The sequence below is a fragment of the Polypterus senegalus genome, chromosome 6 (genome assembly GCF_016835505.1).
Source record: "Polypterus senegalus isolate Bchr_013 chromosome 6, ASM1683550v1, whole genome shotgun sequence".
NCBI lineage: Eukaryota > Metazoa > Chordata > Cladistia > Polypteriformes > Polypteridae > Polypterus > Polypterus senegalus.
Window position 1 is genome coordinate 188520811 of NC_053159.1, and position 15877 is coordinate 188536687.

At 45.6% G+C, this 15877-nt stretch overlaps 1 protein-coding gene across 3 annotated transcripts in view; it reads left to right on the plus strand.

Annotated features, from left to right (window-relative positions):
• pde1a (phosphodiesterase 1A, calmodulin-dependent) overlaps nucleotides 1–15877 on the plus strand; it is a 477351-nt gene that overhangs the window by 217129 nt on the left and 244345 nt on the right. For all 3 annotated transcript variants that reach the window (XM_039757737.1, XM_039757738.1, XM_039757739.1), the window contains one exon: nucleotides 15387–15413. In XM_039757737.1, coding sequence (XP_039613671.1) covers nucleotides 15387–15413 — 27 coding nt within the window. The remainder of the gene's footprint in view (nucleotides 1–15386; nucleotides 15414–15877) is intronic.

Here is a 15877-nt window from a genome sequence, read left to right on the forward strand (position 1 = left end):
CCACTGACCAGCATTCCTCTCCTCTCTAGAGCAGATCTCCACCGCTCCAGGGTCTCCTCAACCTGCTCTCTACTCTCAATACAGATCACAATGCCATCAGCAAACATCACAGTCCACGGGGACTCCTGTCTGATCTCGTCTGTCAACTTGTCCATCAACATTGCAAATAAGAAAGGGCTCAGAGCCGATCCCTGATGTAATCCCACCTCCGTCACTCCTACTGCAGACCTCACCACGGTCGCACTTCCTATCCTGTACAACTCTTACGTACTTCTCTGCCACTCCTGACTTCCTCATACAATACCACAGCTCCTCTCCTCACCCTGTCATTTGCTTTCTCCAGGTCCACAAAGACGCAATGCAACTCCTTCTGTCCTTCTCTCTACTTCTCCATCAACACCCTCAGAGCAAACATCTCATCCGTGGTGCTCTTTCCTGTCATGACACCACACTGCTGCTCACTAATCATCACCTCACTTCTTAACTGAGCTTCCACTACTCTTTCCCATAACTTCACGCTGTGGCTCATCAGTTTAATCCCCCTGTAGTTGCTGCAGTCCTGCACATCCCCCTTATTCTTAAATATCGGCCCACCAGTACACTTCTTCTCCATTCCTCATCATCCCCTCACTTTCCAAGATTCCATTAAACAATCTGGTTAGAAACTCCACTGCCATCTCTCCTAAACACCTCCATGCTTCTACAGGTATGTCATCTGGACCAACGGCCTTTTCATTCTTCATCCTCTTCATCGCTGTCCTTACTTCCTCCTTGCTAATCTGTTGCACTTCCTGATTCACTGTCTCCACATCATCCAACCTCTTCTCTCGCTCGTTCTCTTCATTCATCAGCCTCTCAAAGTCCTCTTTCCATCTGCTCAACACATTCTCCTCGCTTGTGAGTTTGTTTCCATCTTTATCACCCTAACCTGCTGCTCATCTTTCCCAACCTGGCCCCTCTCTGTAGCCCACCGGTCCTTTTCTCCCTCCTCATCATACTCCTTTTCTTTAGCCTTCGCCGCCTCTCTCTTCACCTTGTGCCTTATCTCCTTGTACCCTTGTCTACTTTCTGCATCTCTCTGACTATCCCACTTCTTCTTCACCATCCTCTTCCTCTGTATACTCTCCTGTATTTCCTCATTCCACCACCAGGTTTCTTTGACCTCCTTCCTTCCTTCCAGATGTCACGCCAAGCACCCTTCTTACTGCCACCCTTACCACTTCTGCTGTAGTTTCCCAGCTGTCTGGTGACTCTTCACTGCCACCCAGTGCCCATCTCACCTCCTCCCTAAACTCAACCTTGCATTCTTCCTTTTCCATCTTCCACCATTTGATCCTTGGCTCTGCCCTTACTCTCTTCCTCTTCTTGATCTCCAACATCATCCTACAGACCACCATCCTATGCTGCTTAACTGCACTTTCCCCTGCCACCACTTTGCAGTCTTCAGTCTCCTTCAGATTGACTCTTCTGCATAGGATGTCATCTACCTGTGTGCATCTTCCTCCACTGTTGTATGTCACCCTAAGTTCCTCCCTCTTCTTAAAATACATATTCACCACTGTCCTGTCCATCCTTTTGGCAAAATCCACTATCCTCTGACCTTCTTCATTCCTTTCCTTGACACCATACCTACCCATCACCTCCTCGTCTCCTCTGTTCCCTTCACCTATATGTCCATTGAAATCCGCTCCAATCACCACTTTCTATCCCTTGGGTACACCGTTCATCACTTCATCCAACTCACTCCAGAAATCTTCTTTCTCCTCCATCGCACATCCAGCTTTTGGGGCATATGCACTAAAAACATTCATCATCACACCTCCAATTTCCAGCTTCATAATCATCACTCTGTCTGACACTCTTTTCACCTCCAAACACTCTTGACATTCTGTTCCTTCAGAATAACTCCTCCTCCATTTCTCCTCTCATCCACACCATGACAGAGCAATTTCAATCCCCCTCTGATCCTCCTGGCCTCACTCCCCTTCCATTTCGTCTCTTGCACGTACAATATATCAACCTTCCTTCTCTCCATCAAATCTGCTAACTCTCTCCCCTTACCAGTCATACTGCCAACATTCAAAGATCCTACCCTCAGTTCCAGTCTCTTTATCTTCCTCATCTCCTACTGCTTCTGGACACGTCTCCCCATTGTTCTTCTCCTTCTCCTTCTTCTTTGGCCAACATGGAAAAAGATGATCTGCTGTGGCGACTCCTAATAGGAGGAAGAAGAGGAGGACGACGAGGAAAGAAGCAAGGTCCTGTGGCTATGGCTTCTTCTTGACCACACGGGTGGTGCCTGGTGATGCCACTTCTTCACAGCGTCAAATCTCAGTCCTGGCTCTTTTCATTTGTAGCTCCTAGCTGGTGGAACGAGCTGCTTACCTCTGTTTGAAATTCTGACTCCCTCTGTGTGTTTAAGAAGATTTGCAGGCTCTCATCTAATTGACGTTGACTTTCACGTTTTCTCATCTAGGAATTGTAACTTGTTGTGTTTTGTTCTGAGCGCCTCACGTGAGGTGATCAGTTTTGCACCCTTGGCCTGCCAACACTTGGTTCCCAAACTGTCCCCCTTTAGACTGTTCAGAGCCCAGATATTGGTTGACTATGTTGACCTTGTTTGTAAGTCACTTTGGATAAAGAAAATAAATGTAATTGTACTTCAGATTACCATTGCAATGGACGAGCAAGAGCTTGAGGGATAAGCCGCCTTTGAAAGGGCCTCACAAATCACACAGAGCAATATGGACAAGGCGGGTGACCTCGGCTTCAAAACCTTAGCTGGGGACCACTTAGATTAGATTAGAGAAACTTTATTAATCCCAGAGGGACATTCAGATACTACAGCAGCAGAAACGTAAAAAAAAAAGCAAGGATATGGAGTCACAGGACACATAATACAGCACATTAACAATTAAATACACAATAAATAAATGTGTACTGTGCAGATATTCCAAATGAATTTAAAGAAGTATGGAAATTCCTGATAGCAGTGGGCAGAAAAGACCCCCAGAGGTGCTTCTTGGCACACCATAGATCGAATGAGCCCGTGGCTAAAAGTGCTACAAGAGAGAGAGTGTGCCTCCAGGTGGGCACAGAGGGGGTTTTTCACGATGACATCCAATTTTGCCACCATCATCTTTTCCACAGGAGCCTCCAGTGTGTCCAGAGTTGACCCTGTGATGGCGCAGGCCTTCCTGAGAAGTTTGTTCAAGCCTTATGTGTCTTTGGAGTTCAAGTTGTTTCCCCAGGAGACCCCACTGGCTACCCTGGACATTTACAGCAGCTGGCTGCACACATCAGAAGTCCTGCGTCTCCTTAGCAAGTCCAGTCAGCTCTGGCCCTTCTTGAGTTGTCCGGCCAGTCCGGTTTGCAGGTACCTGTCGTTCGGCGCCACTTCCACGTCTTCGCCCTGGATGGTGACTGACATCAGACACACCTTGGCAGTTCGGTAGTCCCCCACCAGCTCTATTGATTTGCTGATGCTGAGTTTCAGATTATTTGTGATTGTACCACATGACAAAGTCCTCCATGACTTTCCTGTAGCTAAACTAATCTCCATTATTAATGCAGACTGTGATGGATGAGAAATGTGAGAAGTTCTGTAGGTGGCCAGTCCTGGTATTGTATTTGATTAAAATAACGTTTGAAGAATACCTCCCTGAAAGTGGCCTTATTTATTGACGTCCTTAGCCGCGGTGTGCTTGGTCAAGTGATTCATTACTTGATTCGCTCTTCCGAAGGTAGCAATCTGGCCTTTTTGGAGTACGTCATGCATGTTCAGGTGCGAGTGGTGCACCTTCTGGTAGATCTGTGCAGCCCTTTTCAGGGGTAACAAGTTGCAGTGGCATCACACCTGTGGTCTTCAGGCCCCCCTCAACTCCCTGGACTGTGTGTCTCTGCTGATCAATTGAGGAGAGAGCTGCATGAACAAAGGCTGCCGGAGGGTGAACAGGAAGGGAGATGGGACAACTCCCTGAGGCGCTCCAGTATTACACTCCGCCATTTCTGGCACACAGTCCCTCAGCTTCACAAACTACTTACTATTGGTCAGGTTGTCCATCATCCAGAAGGGGACATCAAGTTGATGAGGCACAATGGAGTTAAAGGCACTGCAATGATCAAAGCACATGATCCTGACTGTGGTTGCCGGCTTTGTCCGTTTGGGAGTAGACACTCTGTGGATCATGAAGATGAGGGCATCCTCCTCACCAACATGTATCTGACAGGCAAACTGCAGCGGATCCAGATGTTCTGAAAACAGGGGTCTGAGCTGTCAAAGATCTTCAAAGATGGATGAAGTAAGAAGGACGGCTCTGAAATCCTTGGGATCACTGAGATGCCCTTTCTTTGGGACTGGCACCTCACAGCTGGGGAACCTTCCGTAAATTCAGGGACTGGGAGAACAGGTGCTGGAGGACCCCACAGAGTTGGCTGGCGCATGGGGACAGAGTCCTCATTTGATCAGCAGACACAACACAGTCCAGGCAGTGGAGGGGGACCTGGAGACCACAGGTGTGATGCCATTTGTTACCCCTGAAAGGGGTAAATTTGACAGTTTAGATTCTGTTTTGTTCTGACATATCTAACAGAAGGCTCACAGTTCCCCCCTGAACATACAAGATGTACTCTAAAAAGGTCAGATTGCCACCTTTGGAAGAGCTAATCAAGTAACGAATCCCATCACACTGAGGCTGATGATATCAACAACTTTCAGTGAGGTATTCTTCAAATGTTATTTTAATCATTACATTTATTTGCAGAGAAGCCAGAAATGATATACTAGGAGTCAAAAGCAGAAGAACAGACACAAGCTGAACGATTCAATTCATTCAGGCCAAGTGAGCTCACCTTTTAATATGACTAGGAGAGAGCTGTCCATGTCATCTGAAGAGTTCATTGTTCTTAATCCAACTGAGGTGTTCCTTCAAAGTAAACCCATTCGTGACATTGCCTTTGTTGTCCTTTCTGTTGTTGCTGTTGTGAACTTGGAGTCCCAAACATTAAAGAATTCCAAAGAAAATTTCTAATAGTGCCCACTAGAGGGGGATATCGCAGGGAAACCCCAGCTGATAATGAAGGCAAGCACTGAATCTTTATCAAATAGAAAGGTTTATCCCACAAAAAGATCTGTAAAGATGTGAAGCTTCATAGAGCACACTAAGCAAAGCAGGAATTGCCAGCAAGGACAACCCAAAGTGAAGAAGTTCCAAAACAAGAAATCCAAGGCAAGGTCAAAAAAATGGAGCAAACAGATCGAAAGTCCAGAAATTCACAAAAAGGCTCACCAACTCCAGAGCGCTTTCACAAGGAACCACCAGGATCTGTGGGAGAAGCCTCGGGATTTACAGGGCAGTTCCTGGCAGTGATTGGCTGGTGACTTCACCGCTTGAGGGGCACCACCCACAAAACACATGGAAGACAGCTGATATACACAAACACAAGCAAAACTAAAGAATGGCGTGCATTACATGAATTTAAAGCTCAGACAGGGGAGGCATGACAGTTGGGCAGCATTGTACTTTGTAGATGGCGCTGCACTTTCATTCTTGGACAGCATGATGATTGGGTGCGACTTCAGGACTGCATACTATGGCAAGCTATTTTACCATTTCATTCCTTTAATTTAATATCTGCTTTCAAAATGTTGATATGTGTTTTGAAATTAATATTAGCACTTAAAAATTGTGATACTGGGCTTATAAAACCTGATAATACGCTTTTGAAATTTAATATCAAGTTTGTAAAATGTGTGTGGGAGTGAATTCCATCCTCTCCAGAGTACTAACGAGTAGTTCATAACTCATTAAATATGACCAGGAAGAGCTCATAAATGTATACGCTCCCTCGACATGAAGGGCCATCTGTCTTATCATGGTGACTCACTTGAATTTCCTGACAAGTGCAAACATTAAATTGTATACAGCATGGGAGAGAAGAAGTCCATGAAGAGCAATAAGGAGACTAACAACATAGTCTAGAAAGGTATATAAAAAAAAAAAAAGGTTTGTTGCAACTTGCAGTTATGGATGGTGGCCAGCAGATGGCAAAGTTCACACTGATACGGACAATTTAAAAAAAAAAATGAATTTTTTTTCTTTTTTTTTTTTTTTTTAAGTGTTTTTAGTAGCAAAGTTTTACATTCATTAACAGCAGCAGTGATAATAAACTCCTCGGTAAATATGTGCTTAAGCTTTGTTATGTTACTTAAACAAAACAAAATGTATTAAACAGTCAGGTTTGAAAGGCTGAAGATAACATCATAGTTGAAAAATAAAATATAATGAACCTATAAAATATATATATAATATATACTATACTATAGGGTGTCCTCAAAGACGCAACAAAATATGGGATTGCAAAGTCTCACAAGAAAGAACAATCATCTATCATATAGTGCCTTTCATATCTATCTATCTATCTGTCTATCTATCTATCTATCCATCTATTATATAGTGCCTTTCATATCTATCTATCTATTTATTATATAGTGCCTTTCATATCTATCTATCTATCTATCCATCTATTATATAGTGCCTTTCATATCTATCTATCTATCTATCTGTCTGTCTATCTATCTATCCATCTATTATATAGTGCCTTTCATATCTATCTATCTATCTATCTATTATATAGTGCCTTTCATATCTATCTATCTATCTATCATATAGTGCCTTTCATATCTATCTATCCATCTATTATATAGTGCCTTTCATATCTATCCATCCATCCATTATCCAACCCGCTATATCCTAACTACAGGGTCACGGGGGTCTGCTGGAGCCAATCCCAGCCAACACAGGGCGCAAGGCAGGAAACAAACCCCAGACAGGGTGCCAGCCCACCACGGGGCACACACACACACACACACACACCAAGCACACACTAGGGACAATTTAGAATCTCTAATGTACCTAACCTGCGTGTTTTTGGACTGTGGGTGGAAACCAATGCAAACTCCACACATGGAGGACCCGGGAAGTGAACCCAGGTCTCCTAACTGTGTGGCAGCAGTGCTACCCAGTGCTCATGTATGTATGTATGTATGTATGTAGGTCTGGTCTGGTCTGGTCTATGCGCTATCATAGTTCGCTTGCAGGAGTGATATATTGGTGCTAATCCGAGACAGAGGCTGCAGGCTGGGGGGAGAAGGAAGCCTAAAGTCAGGAGTGGGGGGCCAGGCAGGACCCTCCTCACTGTCCAGGCAGAGCCGTGGGGAACAGCTAGTTAAAGTACAATGCCTTATAAACAGCGGCCCGTCTATGGTAGTTGAGACATTGTGACAAAGACTACACAGTAAAGAGTACAAAAGGGGCAGGTAGAGTAACAGAGGCCTCTACAAGAGAGAAGACAGACAACCGACTACTGAGTGCTGCCATTGATGCCGAGAGCCTTGCGCTCAAGCTTGTAGAGCATCTGTGGTCCTCCTGTTGACCTCTTGCAATATCCCAGTTCTCCAAACAGGAGGTCCTTGGGTATCTGACCATTAGCCACACATGATACGTGACTCAGCCAGCACTTACGTTTGTGCTCAAGAGAGACGGGAGAAGATGGAGATGGTCCCGGTCTTCTTGAGCACAGCATTATTGGTGACCTTGTCTCTACTAAGTGATACCGAATATACGCATAAAATACGAGAAAGACCATAAAAGAGTTGGGGATCCATCCCTATATATTGTACACAACTGAAAAAGTGAAAGATGTTCGCTCCGGAGAACTACCTGGGTCAGTGTCCTAAAGGGAAGGGAAGGGAAGGTTTTGGGCTTTTGTAGCTGCAGGGAAGGAAGAGGCGGGTCAAAGGCAGAAGTGAGGTCAGAAGGAGGCGTGGCTAGGAAGGGAGTGCAGAAGCTTTATGCGAGTTTCTGATCTGGTGATCTGCAGAAGAGGTGAGAACAAAGGTTAGTGCACTTCCTCAACCCCCCTGTCCTTGTGTTCTGCCCTCAGTTAAGTCCTTAGTCTTCCTCCCAAGCCCACGCGTGTGTCAGCGTATAAAAGGACTTGAGCCGCAGATCTTGCTGTCTCGCTGGCCTACGGTATGACGCTCGGCACCCCTGGACTTTGGTGTTCTCCATGAGCTTGCTGTAGGCCCCTACTCTCTTTGTCAATCTTGAAAGGGTTGTCGGTGCCTTTCTGATGTTCTTGTTGCTCTCGATTGACCAGTTGAGTTCAGGTTTGTGAACCTGTGGACGAATTCCAGCATGGAGTCGATGATACTGACAGAAGGGTTGGTGTTAACATCTGCATCTCCTTCGGGTTGATGGTGAGGCCTAACTCCTTTTTGGTTTCTACCATGCGGGTCACTTGCTAAGCGTCGGTGACGCCAGCCACATCATCAGCAAACAGGAAATCTCTGATGTGTCACGTTGGCTTCTTGGTCTTTGTTGGTGGCCTTGGCAGTGTGAAGAGGTTGCCCTCTGATCTTGTATGGAGATTTGATGCCCTCCATGGCCTCTCCAGAGGTGCATTTAAGCAGGACAGCAAAGAAGCTTCCCAACACTGTTGGACCGAGAACAGACCCCTGCTTCACTCCGGTAAGTGAGTATGCATTTTGATGGACTCTGATGGTTGGCCGTCAAATACGGTGGTCCGTGTGGAACCACATGATGATTCTGAGCACTGCTGAAGCCCTTTCTGCTCACGAGGTTTAACACCACGGTAGGGTTGGTGAAAGTGACATTTAGCAGCTTCTGCTGTTTCCCTGTCCCCTTTCCTGCTGTTGCCTGACAGAGAAGATCGTGTTGATGGTGGAAAGTTCTTCTCAACATCCGTATGGAAGTTCAGGGTGGATGTTCTCTGCCAGTACCTGCTGCCACTTCAGGGCAACTCCAGTGAAAAGCTCACCCAGAAAGTCCTTAGAAGGGAAATTCCACGATTCTCATCACAGTCGCCCTTATTCTTGTAGAGATGGAAGACGCTTTGCATTCCTCATGTCTTGTGGTGCACTGCCTTTCACTCCAAGACTGGCAGAGGGATCTGTGAAGCTCTGGAACGATGGCACCTTTGGGGCACTTCTGGATCTCGGGTAGAGTGCCATCTTTGATGGGTTTCTTCCCAGAGGAAAGTTTGGTCACGGTGCAATAAAATACAATTAATTTTTGTATAGTAGCCCAAAACCACATAAGAAGTGCCGCAATGGGCTTTAACAGGCCCTGCCTTTAGACAGCCACCCAGCCTCGACTCTCTAAGAAGACAAGGAACAACTCCCAAAAAAAAAAATGGAAGACACCTTGGGAAAGGCAGTTCAAAAAGAGACCCCTTTCCAGGTAGGCTGAGCGTGCAGTGGGTGTCAAAAGAAGGGGGTCAATACAATACAATACAACACAATACAATACAACACAATACAATACAATACAATACACAGAACAGAACAAATCTTCAATACAGTATCAAAATAAAAATTTTACAAGTACGGAGCAGAATTCAACAGTAGATGATATCCCATAATATGATTTGGATTTCTTTTGAGTCCTGGAGACCTCATCCATCAAGCTGCCTCCTCCTATTGGCCATTCCACCGCTGAAACAGCCAATCCGATGAAAGGACCCCTCTATCGATCGATCTGATCATTCCTGTGATCCTCCATCAGGGTTGACTTTACTTTAGGCAGGCAAAACAACTTGGCAGGTGGGCTGTGGCACATTTGAGTACCAAGAAGAGAATCAGAATAATCACAACATACATACAGTGGTGTGAAAAAGTAATTGCCCCCTGAACCTAATAACTGGTTGGGCCACCCTTAGCAGCAATAACTGCAATCAAGCGTTTGCGATAACTTGCAATGAGTCTTTTACAGAGCTCTGGAGGAATTTTGGCCCACTCATCTTTGCAGAATTGTTGTAATTCAGCTTTATTTGAGGGTTTTCTAGCATGAAGCGCCTTTTTAAGGTCCTGCCATAGCATCTCAATTGGATTCAGGTCAGGACTTTGACTAGGCCACTCCAAAGTCTTCATTTTGTTTTTCTTCAGCCATTCAGAGGTGGATTTGCTGGTGTGTTTTGGGTCATTGTCCTGTTGCAGCACCCAAGATCGCTTCAGCTTGAGTTGACGAACAGATGGCCGGACATTCTCCTTCAGGATTTTTTGGTAGACAGTAGAATTCATGGTTCCATCTATCACAGCAAGCCTTCCAGGTCCTGAAGCAGCAAAACAACCCCAGACCATCACACTACCACCACCATATTTTACTGTTGGTATGATGTTCTTTTTCTGAAATGCTGTGTTCCTTTTACGCCAGATGTAACGGGACATTTGCCTTCCAAAGAGTTCAACTTTTGTCTCATCAATCCACAAGGTATTTTCCCAAAAGTCTTGGCAATCATTGAGATGTTTCTTAGCAAAATTGAGACGAGCCCTAATGTTCTTTTGCTTAACAGTGGTTTGCGTCTTGGAAATCTGCCATGCAGGCCGTTTTTGCCCAGACTCTTTCTTATGGTGGAGTCATGAACACTGACCTTAATTGAGGCAAGTGAGGCCTGCAATTCTTTAGATGTTGTCCTGGGGTCTTTTGTGACCTCTCGGATGAGTCGTCTCTGCGCTCTTGGGGTAATTTTGGTCAGCCGGCCACTCCTGGGAATGTTCACCACTGTTCCATGTTTTTGCCATTTGTGGATAATGGCTCTCACTGTGGTTCGCTGGAGTCCCAAAGCTTTAGAAATGGCTTTATAACCTTTACCAGACTGATAGATCTCAATGACTTCTGTTCTCATTTGTTCCTGAATTTCTTTGGATCTTGGCATGATGTCTAGCTTTTGAGGTGCTTTTGGTCTACTTCTCTGTGTCAGGCAGCTCCTATTTAAGGGATTTCTTGATTGAAACAGGTGTGGCAGTAATCAGGCCTGGGGGTGGCTACGGAAATTGAACTCAGGTGTGATACACCACAGTTAGGTGATTTTTGAACAAGGGGGCAATTACTTTTTCACACAGGGCCATGTAGGTTTGGATTTTTTTTTCTCCCTAAATAATAAAAACCATCATTTAAAAACTGCATTTTGTGTTTACTTGTGTTATATTTGACTAATGGTTAAATGTGTTTGATAATCAGAAACATTTTGTGTGACAAACATGCAAAAGAATAAGAAATCAGGAAGGGGGCAAATAGTTTTTCACACCACTGTAAATTAGCATGGGGCCCCTGGGTAACTGCCCAGCATGCCCATGTTTTAAGACGGCCCTATTGAGTCTGCACTGGGCCAGCCAATCTGATTTAAAGGACCCCTCTACTTGATGATTCCTGTGATCCTCCATTAGAGATGACTTTACTTTAGGCAGGCAAAACAACTTGGCAGGTGGGCAGTGGCACCAAGTGGCACATTTGAGTACCGAGAAGAGAAACAGAAGAGGTGAGGGTTAGTAACAAATTCTAACTCTCATGTTACTTCTGTTTTAGTGTTAATGACTGACAACAGAGATGCAGTCTGTAAAGTTAATCAGCAGCTCTAGTCAGGGTGTGCTAAATTAACGTTGTGAGTCTTCAGCTGGGATTTGAAAGCTGAGACTGAGGGGTCATCTCTTATAGTAGCAGGCAGACCACCCCACAGTTTAGGGGGTCCTGTAACTAAAAGCTCGACCTCCCACTATTATTTTATTAATCCTTGGAATCCTAAGCAGACCGGCATCTTGAGATCTTAATGTGCGCTCAGGTTTGTAAGTCATGATAAGTTCAGACAAGTAAGCCGGACCTTGGCCATTTAATGCTTTATATGTTAAAAGGAGGATTTTGAAATCTGCCCTAAACTTAACTGGGAGCCAGTGTAAGGATTTAAGAGCTGGAGTTAAGTGTTTGAATTTTAATAATTCTTGCAGCCGCATTTTGGATTAACTGGAGTCTGAATAAAGAACAGTTTGAACATCCAGTGAACACCGCATTGCAGCAGTCAATCCTACTAGAAATAAATGCAAGAATTAATTTCTCAGAATCCAGTTTATTTAGAAAGCATCTTGATTTCCCAACATTTTTAAGATGGAAGAAACCAACCAACCATTTTCTAACCCGCTGAATCCGAATACAGGGTCACGGGGGTCTGCTGGAGCCAATCCCAGCCAACACAGAGCACAAGGCAGGAACCAATCCTGGGCAGGGTGCCAACCCACCAGAGGACACACACAAACACACCAAGCACACACTAGGGCCAATTCAGAATCGCCAATCCACCTAACCTGCATGTCTGTGGATTGTGGGAGGAAACCGGAGCGCCCGGAGGAAACCCACGCAGACACGGGGAGAACATGCAAACTCCACGCAGGGAGGACCCGGGAAGCGAACCCAGGTCTCCTAACTGCGAGGCAGCAGCACTACCACTGCGCCACCGTGCCGCCCATGGAAGAAACCTGATTTAGATAACTTTGTAATGTGCGCTTTAAATGTCCTGCTAGAGTCAAAGAGAACTCCGAGATTGCAGGCTGATTCAGTAAAATGAATGGTGAGTTAAATGATGACAGAATATTGTGGTGATCAGCGTCATTCTCTCCAACAGTTAACATCGCTCTGTTATTTGTGTTTAAAGACAAGTCACAGTAAGCGTGGCCTGCATGGCATTCAGGACTTCCTCTGAGATTCGGATGGCTATTCACCATTTCATATACCCCTTAATGCAACTTCCTACAACATCCTTCCTCTGTAGCATCCTCCATTTTGTTTCTGGGTTGTCACTCTCTCTCGTTTCCTCAGGTTAGGGTCCATGAGATTTATTAGGAACCCCCCCCCCCAGTTATGCACCACACTTATTTAAAATGAACCCCCAATTCTGTTCACTCAGGTGGTCTTAAATTTCAACCACCGGCTCTCGAAGCACAAGAGCCTCTCCATGCTGAAGACCCCTTTGCCTCCCGTTGTGTCATTCAGCTTTGCTTTTTAAATAAACGGGAAGTGAGAGATGAGCGTCTGAATGCAGTGAGGTGGCCACTCGCTAAGGACCCCCTGCCGAGTGGGGGAGTCGCAGGGATGAGTCAGCGAGATGCTGCAGACGAGCGGAGGTGGGCTTAAACGGGCAGCATGGCGAGGCTCATTCATGTCCCCAGAGGAGGTGGCAGTTTGTGGCCGACGACAAACAGAAAGTGTTTAGCTGGGGCCTCTGAACGGTGAGCTGCCCCTCCTGGACTTGTCATCTTCACGAGGCCTAGTGGCTACCAAGCCATCAATTTATACCCTACTAGTGAATACGCACTTGGTAGACTTACTGTATGCATCTGCTCGCACTGTGATGATGATGATGGTCGTTGATTTCTCCAGTGCCTTCAGTACCATCCAGCCATCGCTGTTAAGGGTTCAGCTCAGAGATACACAGGTGGGTGAGCCTCTGGTGATGGACTATCTGCTGGCCACTGTTTGTGAGACTCGAGGACTGAGTGGGCAACACTGGCGCACCACATGGAACAGGCCGGTCGCCATGTCTGGTCACTCTGTGCACCACTGACTGTAAATAGAACAGAAGGTCAGGTCACTTGAGAAAATTCTGCACTTATGGGGTCTACCAATAAGGGGGACGAGGCAGAGGAGACGAGTCAGTGAGAGAACCTTGAGAATTGCCTGCAACTTCACATCAGCAAAAATCAAGGAACTGCTCACTGACTTTAATTACAGCACCAAGCCTCCATGTCTGGGAGTGGATGTTGGGGTGGTCCACTCCTACAAGTACTGGAGGGTCCACAGCAATGACAGGTTAGAGGGGTCTCATTAACCCAGAGGAACTAGATAAGACAGGGAAGAGCAGACTCTCTATCTTAAGAGACTGCGTTCATTTAATGTGGTAAATGATATCCTTCACATCTCCTACAACTCTGTGATGGCCAATGTGCTGTGCTAAGCAAGTGACATCACTTCATCAGAGGACCACCGAATGAACAAACTAATTAAAAGGACAGGCTCTGTTATGGGACACACTCTGGACCCCCAGGAGGTCATAGAGGAGGAGAAGAGAATGAAAAAAAAACTGAACAAAGCTGTAATATCTATCTATCTATCTATCTATCTATCTATCTATCTATCTATCTATCTATCTATCTATCTATCTATCTATCTATCTATCATGTAGTGCCTTTCATATCTATCTATCTATCTATCTATCTATCTATCTATCTATCTATCTATCTATCTATTATATAGTGCCTCTCATATCTATCTATCTATCATGAGAGGCATTACACTGGAACTGGCATCCCCGTCAATGTAGTGCCAGGATCCTTACCCAGCCAGGGTGCCAGTGTAACAGAAGGACAGGGGAAGACGAGTTGTTTGGGTCGTTATCTTCACCAGCACACTGGGTGGCAGGCCCCCCCTGGGTTACGGTACCACTACAGATACCCATTGGGTCCATTGGGAACTGTGGTTCTTTGGGTCAGTCCTGTTGAGTTCTATGGGTTCCACCAGGGGGCACTGAAGAGACCTAGTGAGCTCTACTTTGTTGGGCTTCAGCTTCTCCCGGAAGTATTGCACAGTTTCGGGACACTGGAAGTACTCCTGGGTTTTACATTAAAGGAACAGTCTGTCTCAAGAAAATTTAATTTGCACATGTGACATGTCAAGTGCACTCAAAATGTACCTCGCGCTTAGAAAATGCGTTTTACTCGGACACGCACTTTTGGCAGTGATCTAACTCCATGTGTAAGGAATTCCATGCTTTGGAACTCCTAGTTTATGTCCCACCGTGTGTGTGTTGTTCATTTGCTGAGATTGTATTTGTCTAGATTTGTGACTTAGATGATGCTCAGACTCTATTGTATTAGAAATCAATGCAGAAATACAGGGGTTTCCAAAGTGTGCACTTAATTTTTCTGGAAAATGTGTATTTATAGTATGCAATTTATGGGCGTGCAGCAGGCTTAATAATAATGGTAAATGGCCTGTATTTGATATAGCGCCTAACTAGAGTTCAAGAACCCCCCTAGGCGCTTTACAACACAACAGTCATTCACCCATTCACACACACATTCATACGCTGGTGATGATAAGCTACTATGTAGCCACAGCTGCCCTGGGGCACACTGACAGAAGTGAGGCTGCCGAACACTGGCGCCACCAATCCTTCCGACCACCACCAGCAGGCAAGGTAGGTTAAGTGTCTTGCCCAAGGACACAACAGCTGCATTCTCATGCCGGGAGCCAGGATCAAACCTGCGACCCTCCGATTGCTGGACCACCCGCTCTACCGACTGAGCTACTGCTGATAATAATAATAATAATTCTTTGCATTTATTTAGTGCTTTTCTCACTACTCAAAACGCTAAGCAATTGCAGGTTTAGGGCCTTGCTCAAGTCCCTATTGGCATTTTACGGGTTTCGAACCGGCAACTTTCCGATTGCCAGTGCAGATCCCTAGCCTCAGAGCCACCACTCCGCCTAATCATCAGAAGCTCTTACTCATTTCGTGTTTCTCTTTTTGTCTTTCAGGCAGAAGTACAAGAACACCTCCCAAAAGTAAGTCCCGTCCTCCCCAACGCAATTTTCTGTTGCATGGGCGACTAATCTGCTTCTACTCGTCATCAGAGGTCCTAGCACTGCATGGGTGTGGGCGGGGCTTGCTGAGGTGGGCTGGAGTTAGATTAGGTGGGTGTGGTTCGATGATGTGTTATGGGTGGGGCTAGATGGAGTGGGTGGATTTAACCAGAGTGAGTGGTGTAGGCTTGGCCAGGTCAGTGAGGGGTGGGATTTGTGCCGAAGTGGAATATTCCTTAATGCTGGAGGATTTGGGGTGCAGTTGATGAGGTTGGCATTCTGGTGGATATTCTTGCAATAGAACAGCAACTGCATTTTAATCATGAGGGGAAAAGCAGATCGGCCAGTTATATTTTTTACAAAAACAGATTTGCTGCCGTGTTTCTACACCACCTGAATTTGTGATTGTAGGATACAAAATGCAAGTTAAGTTTTAGCAGTGCCTG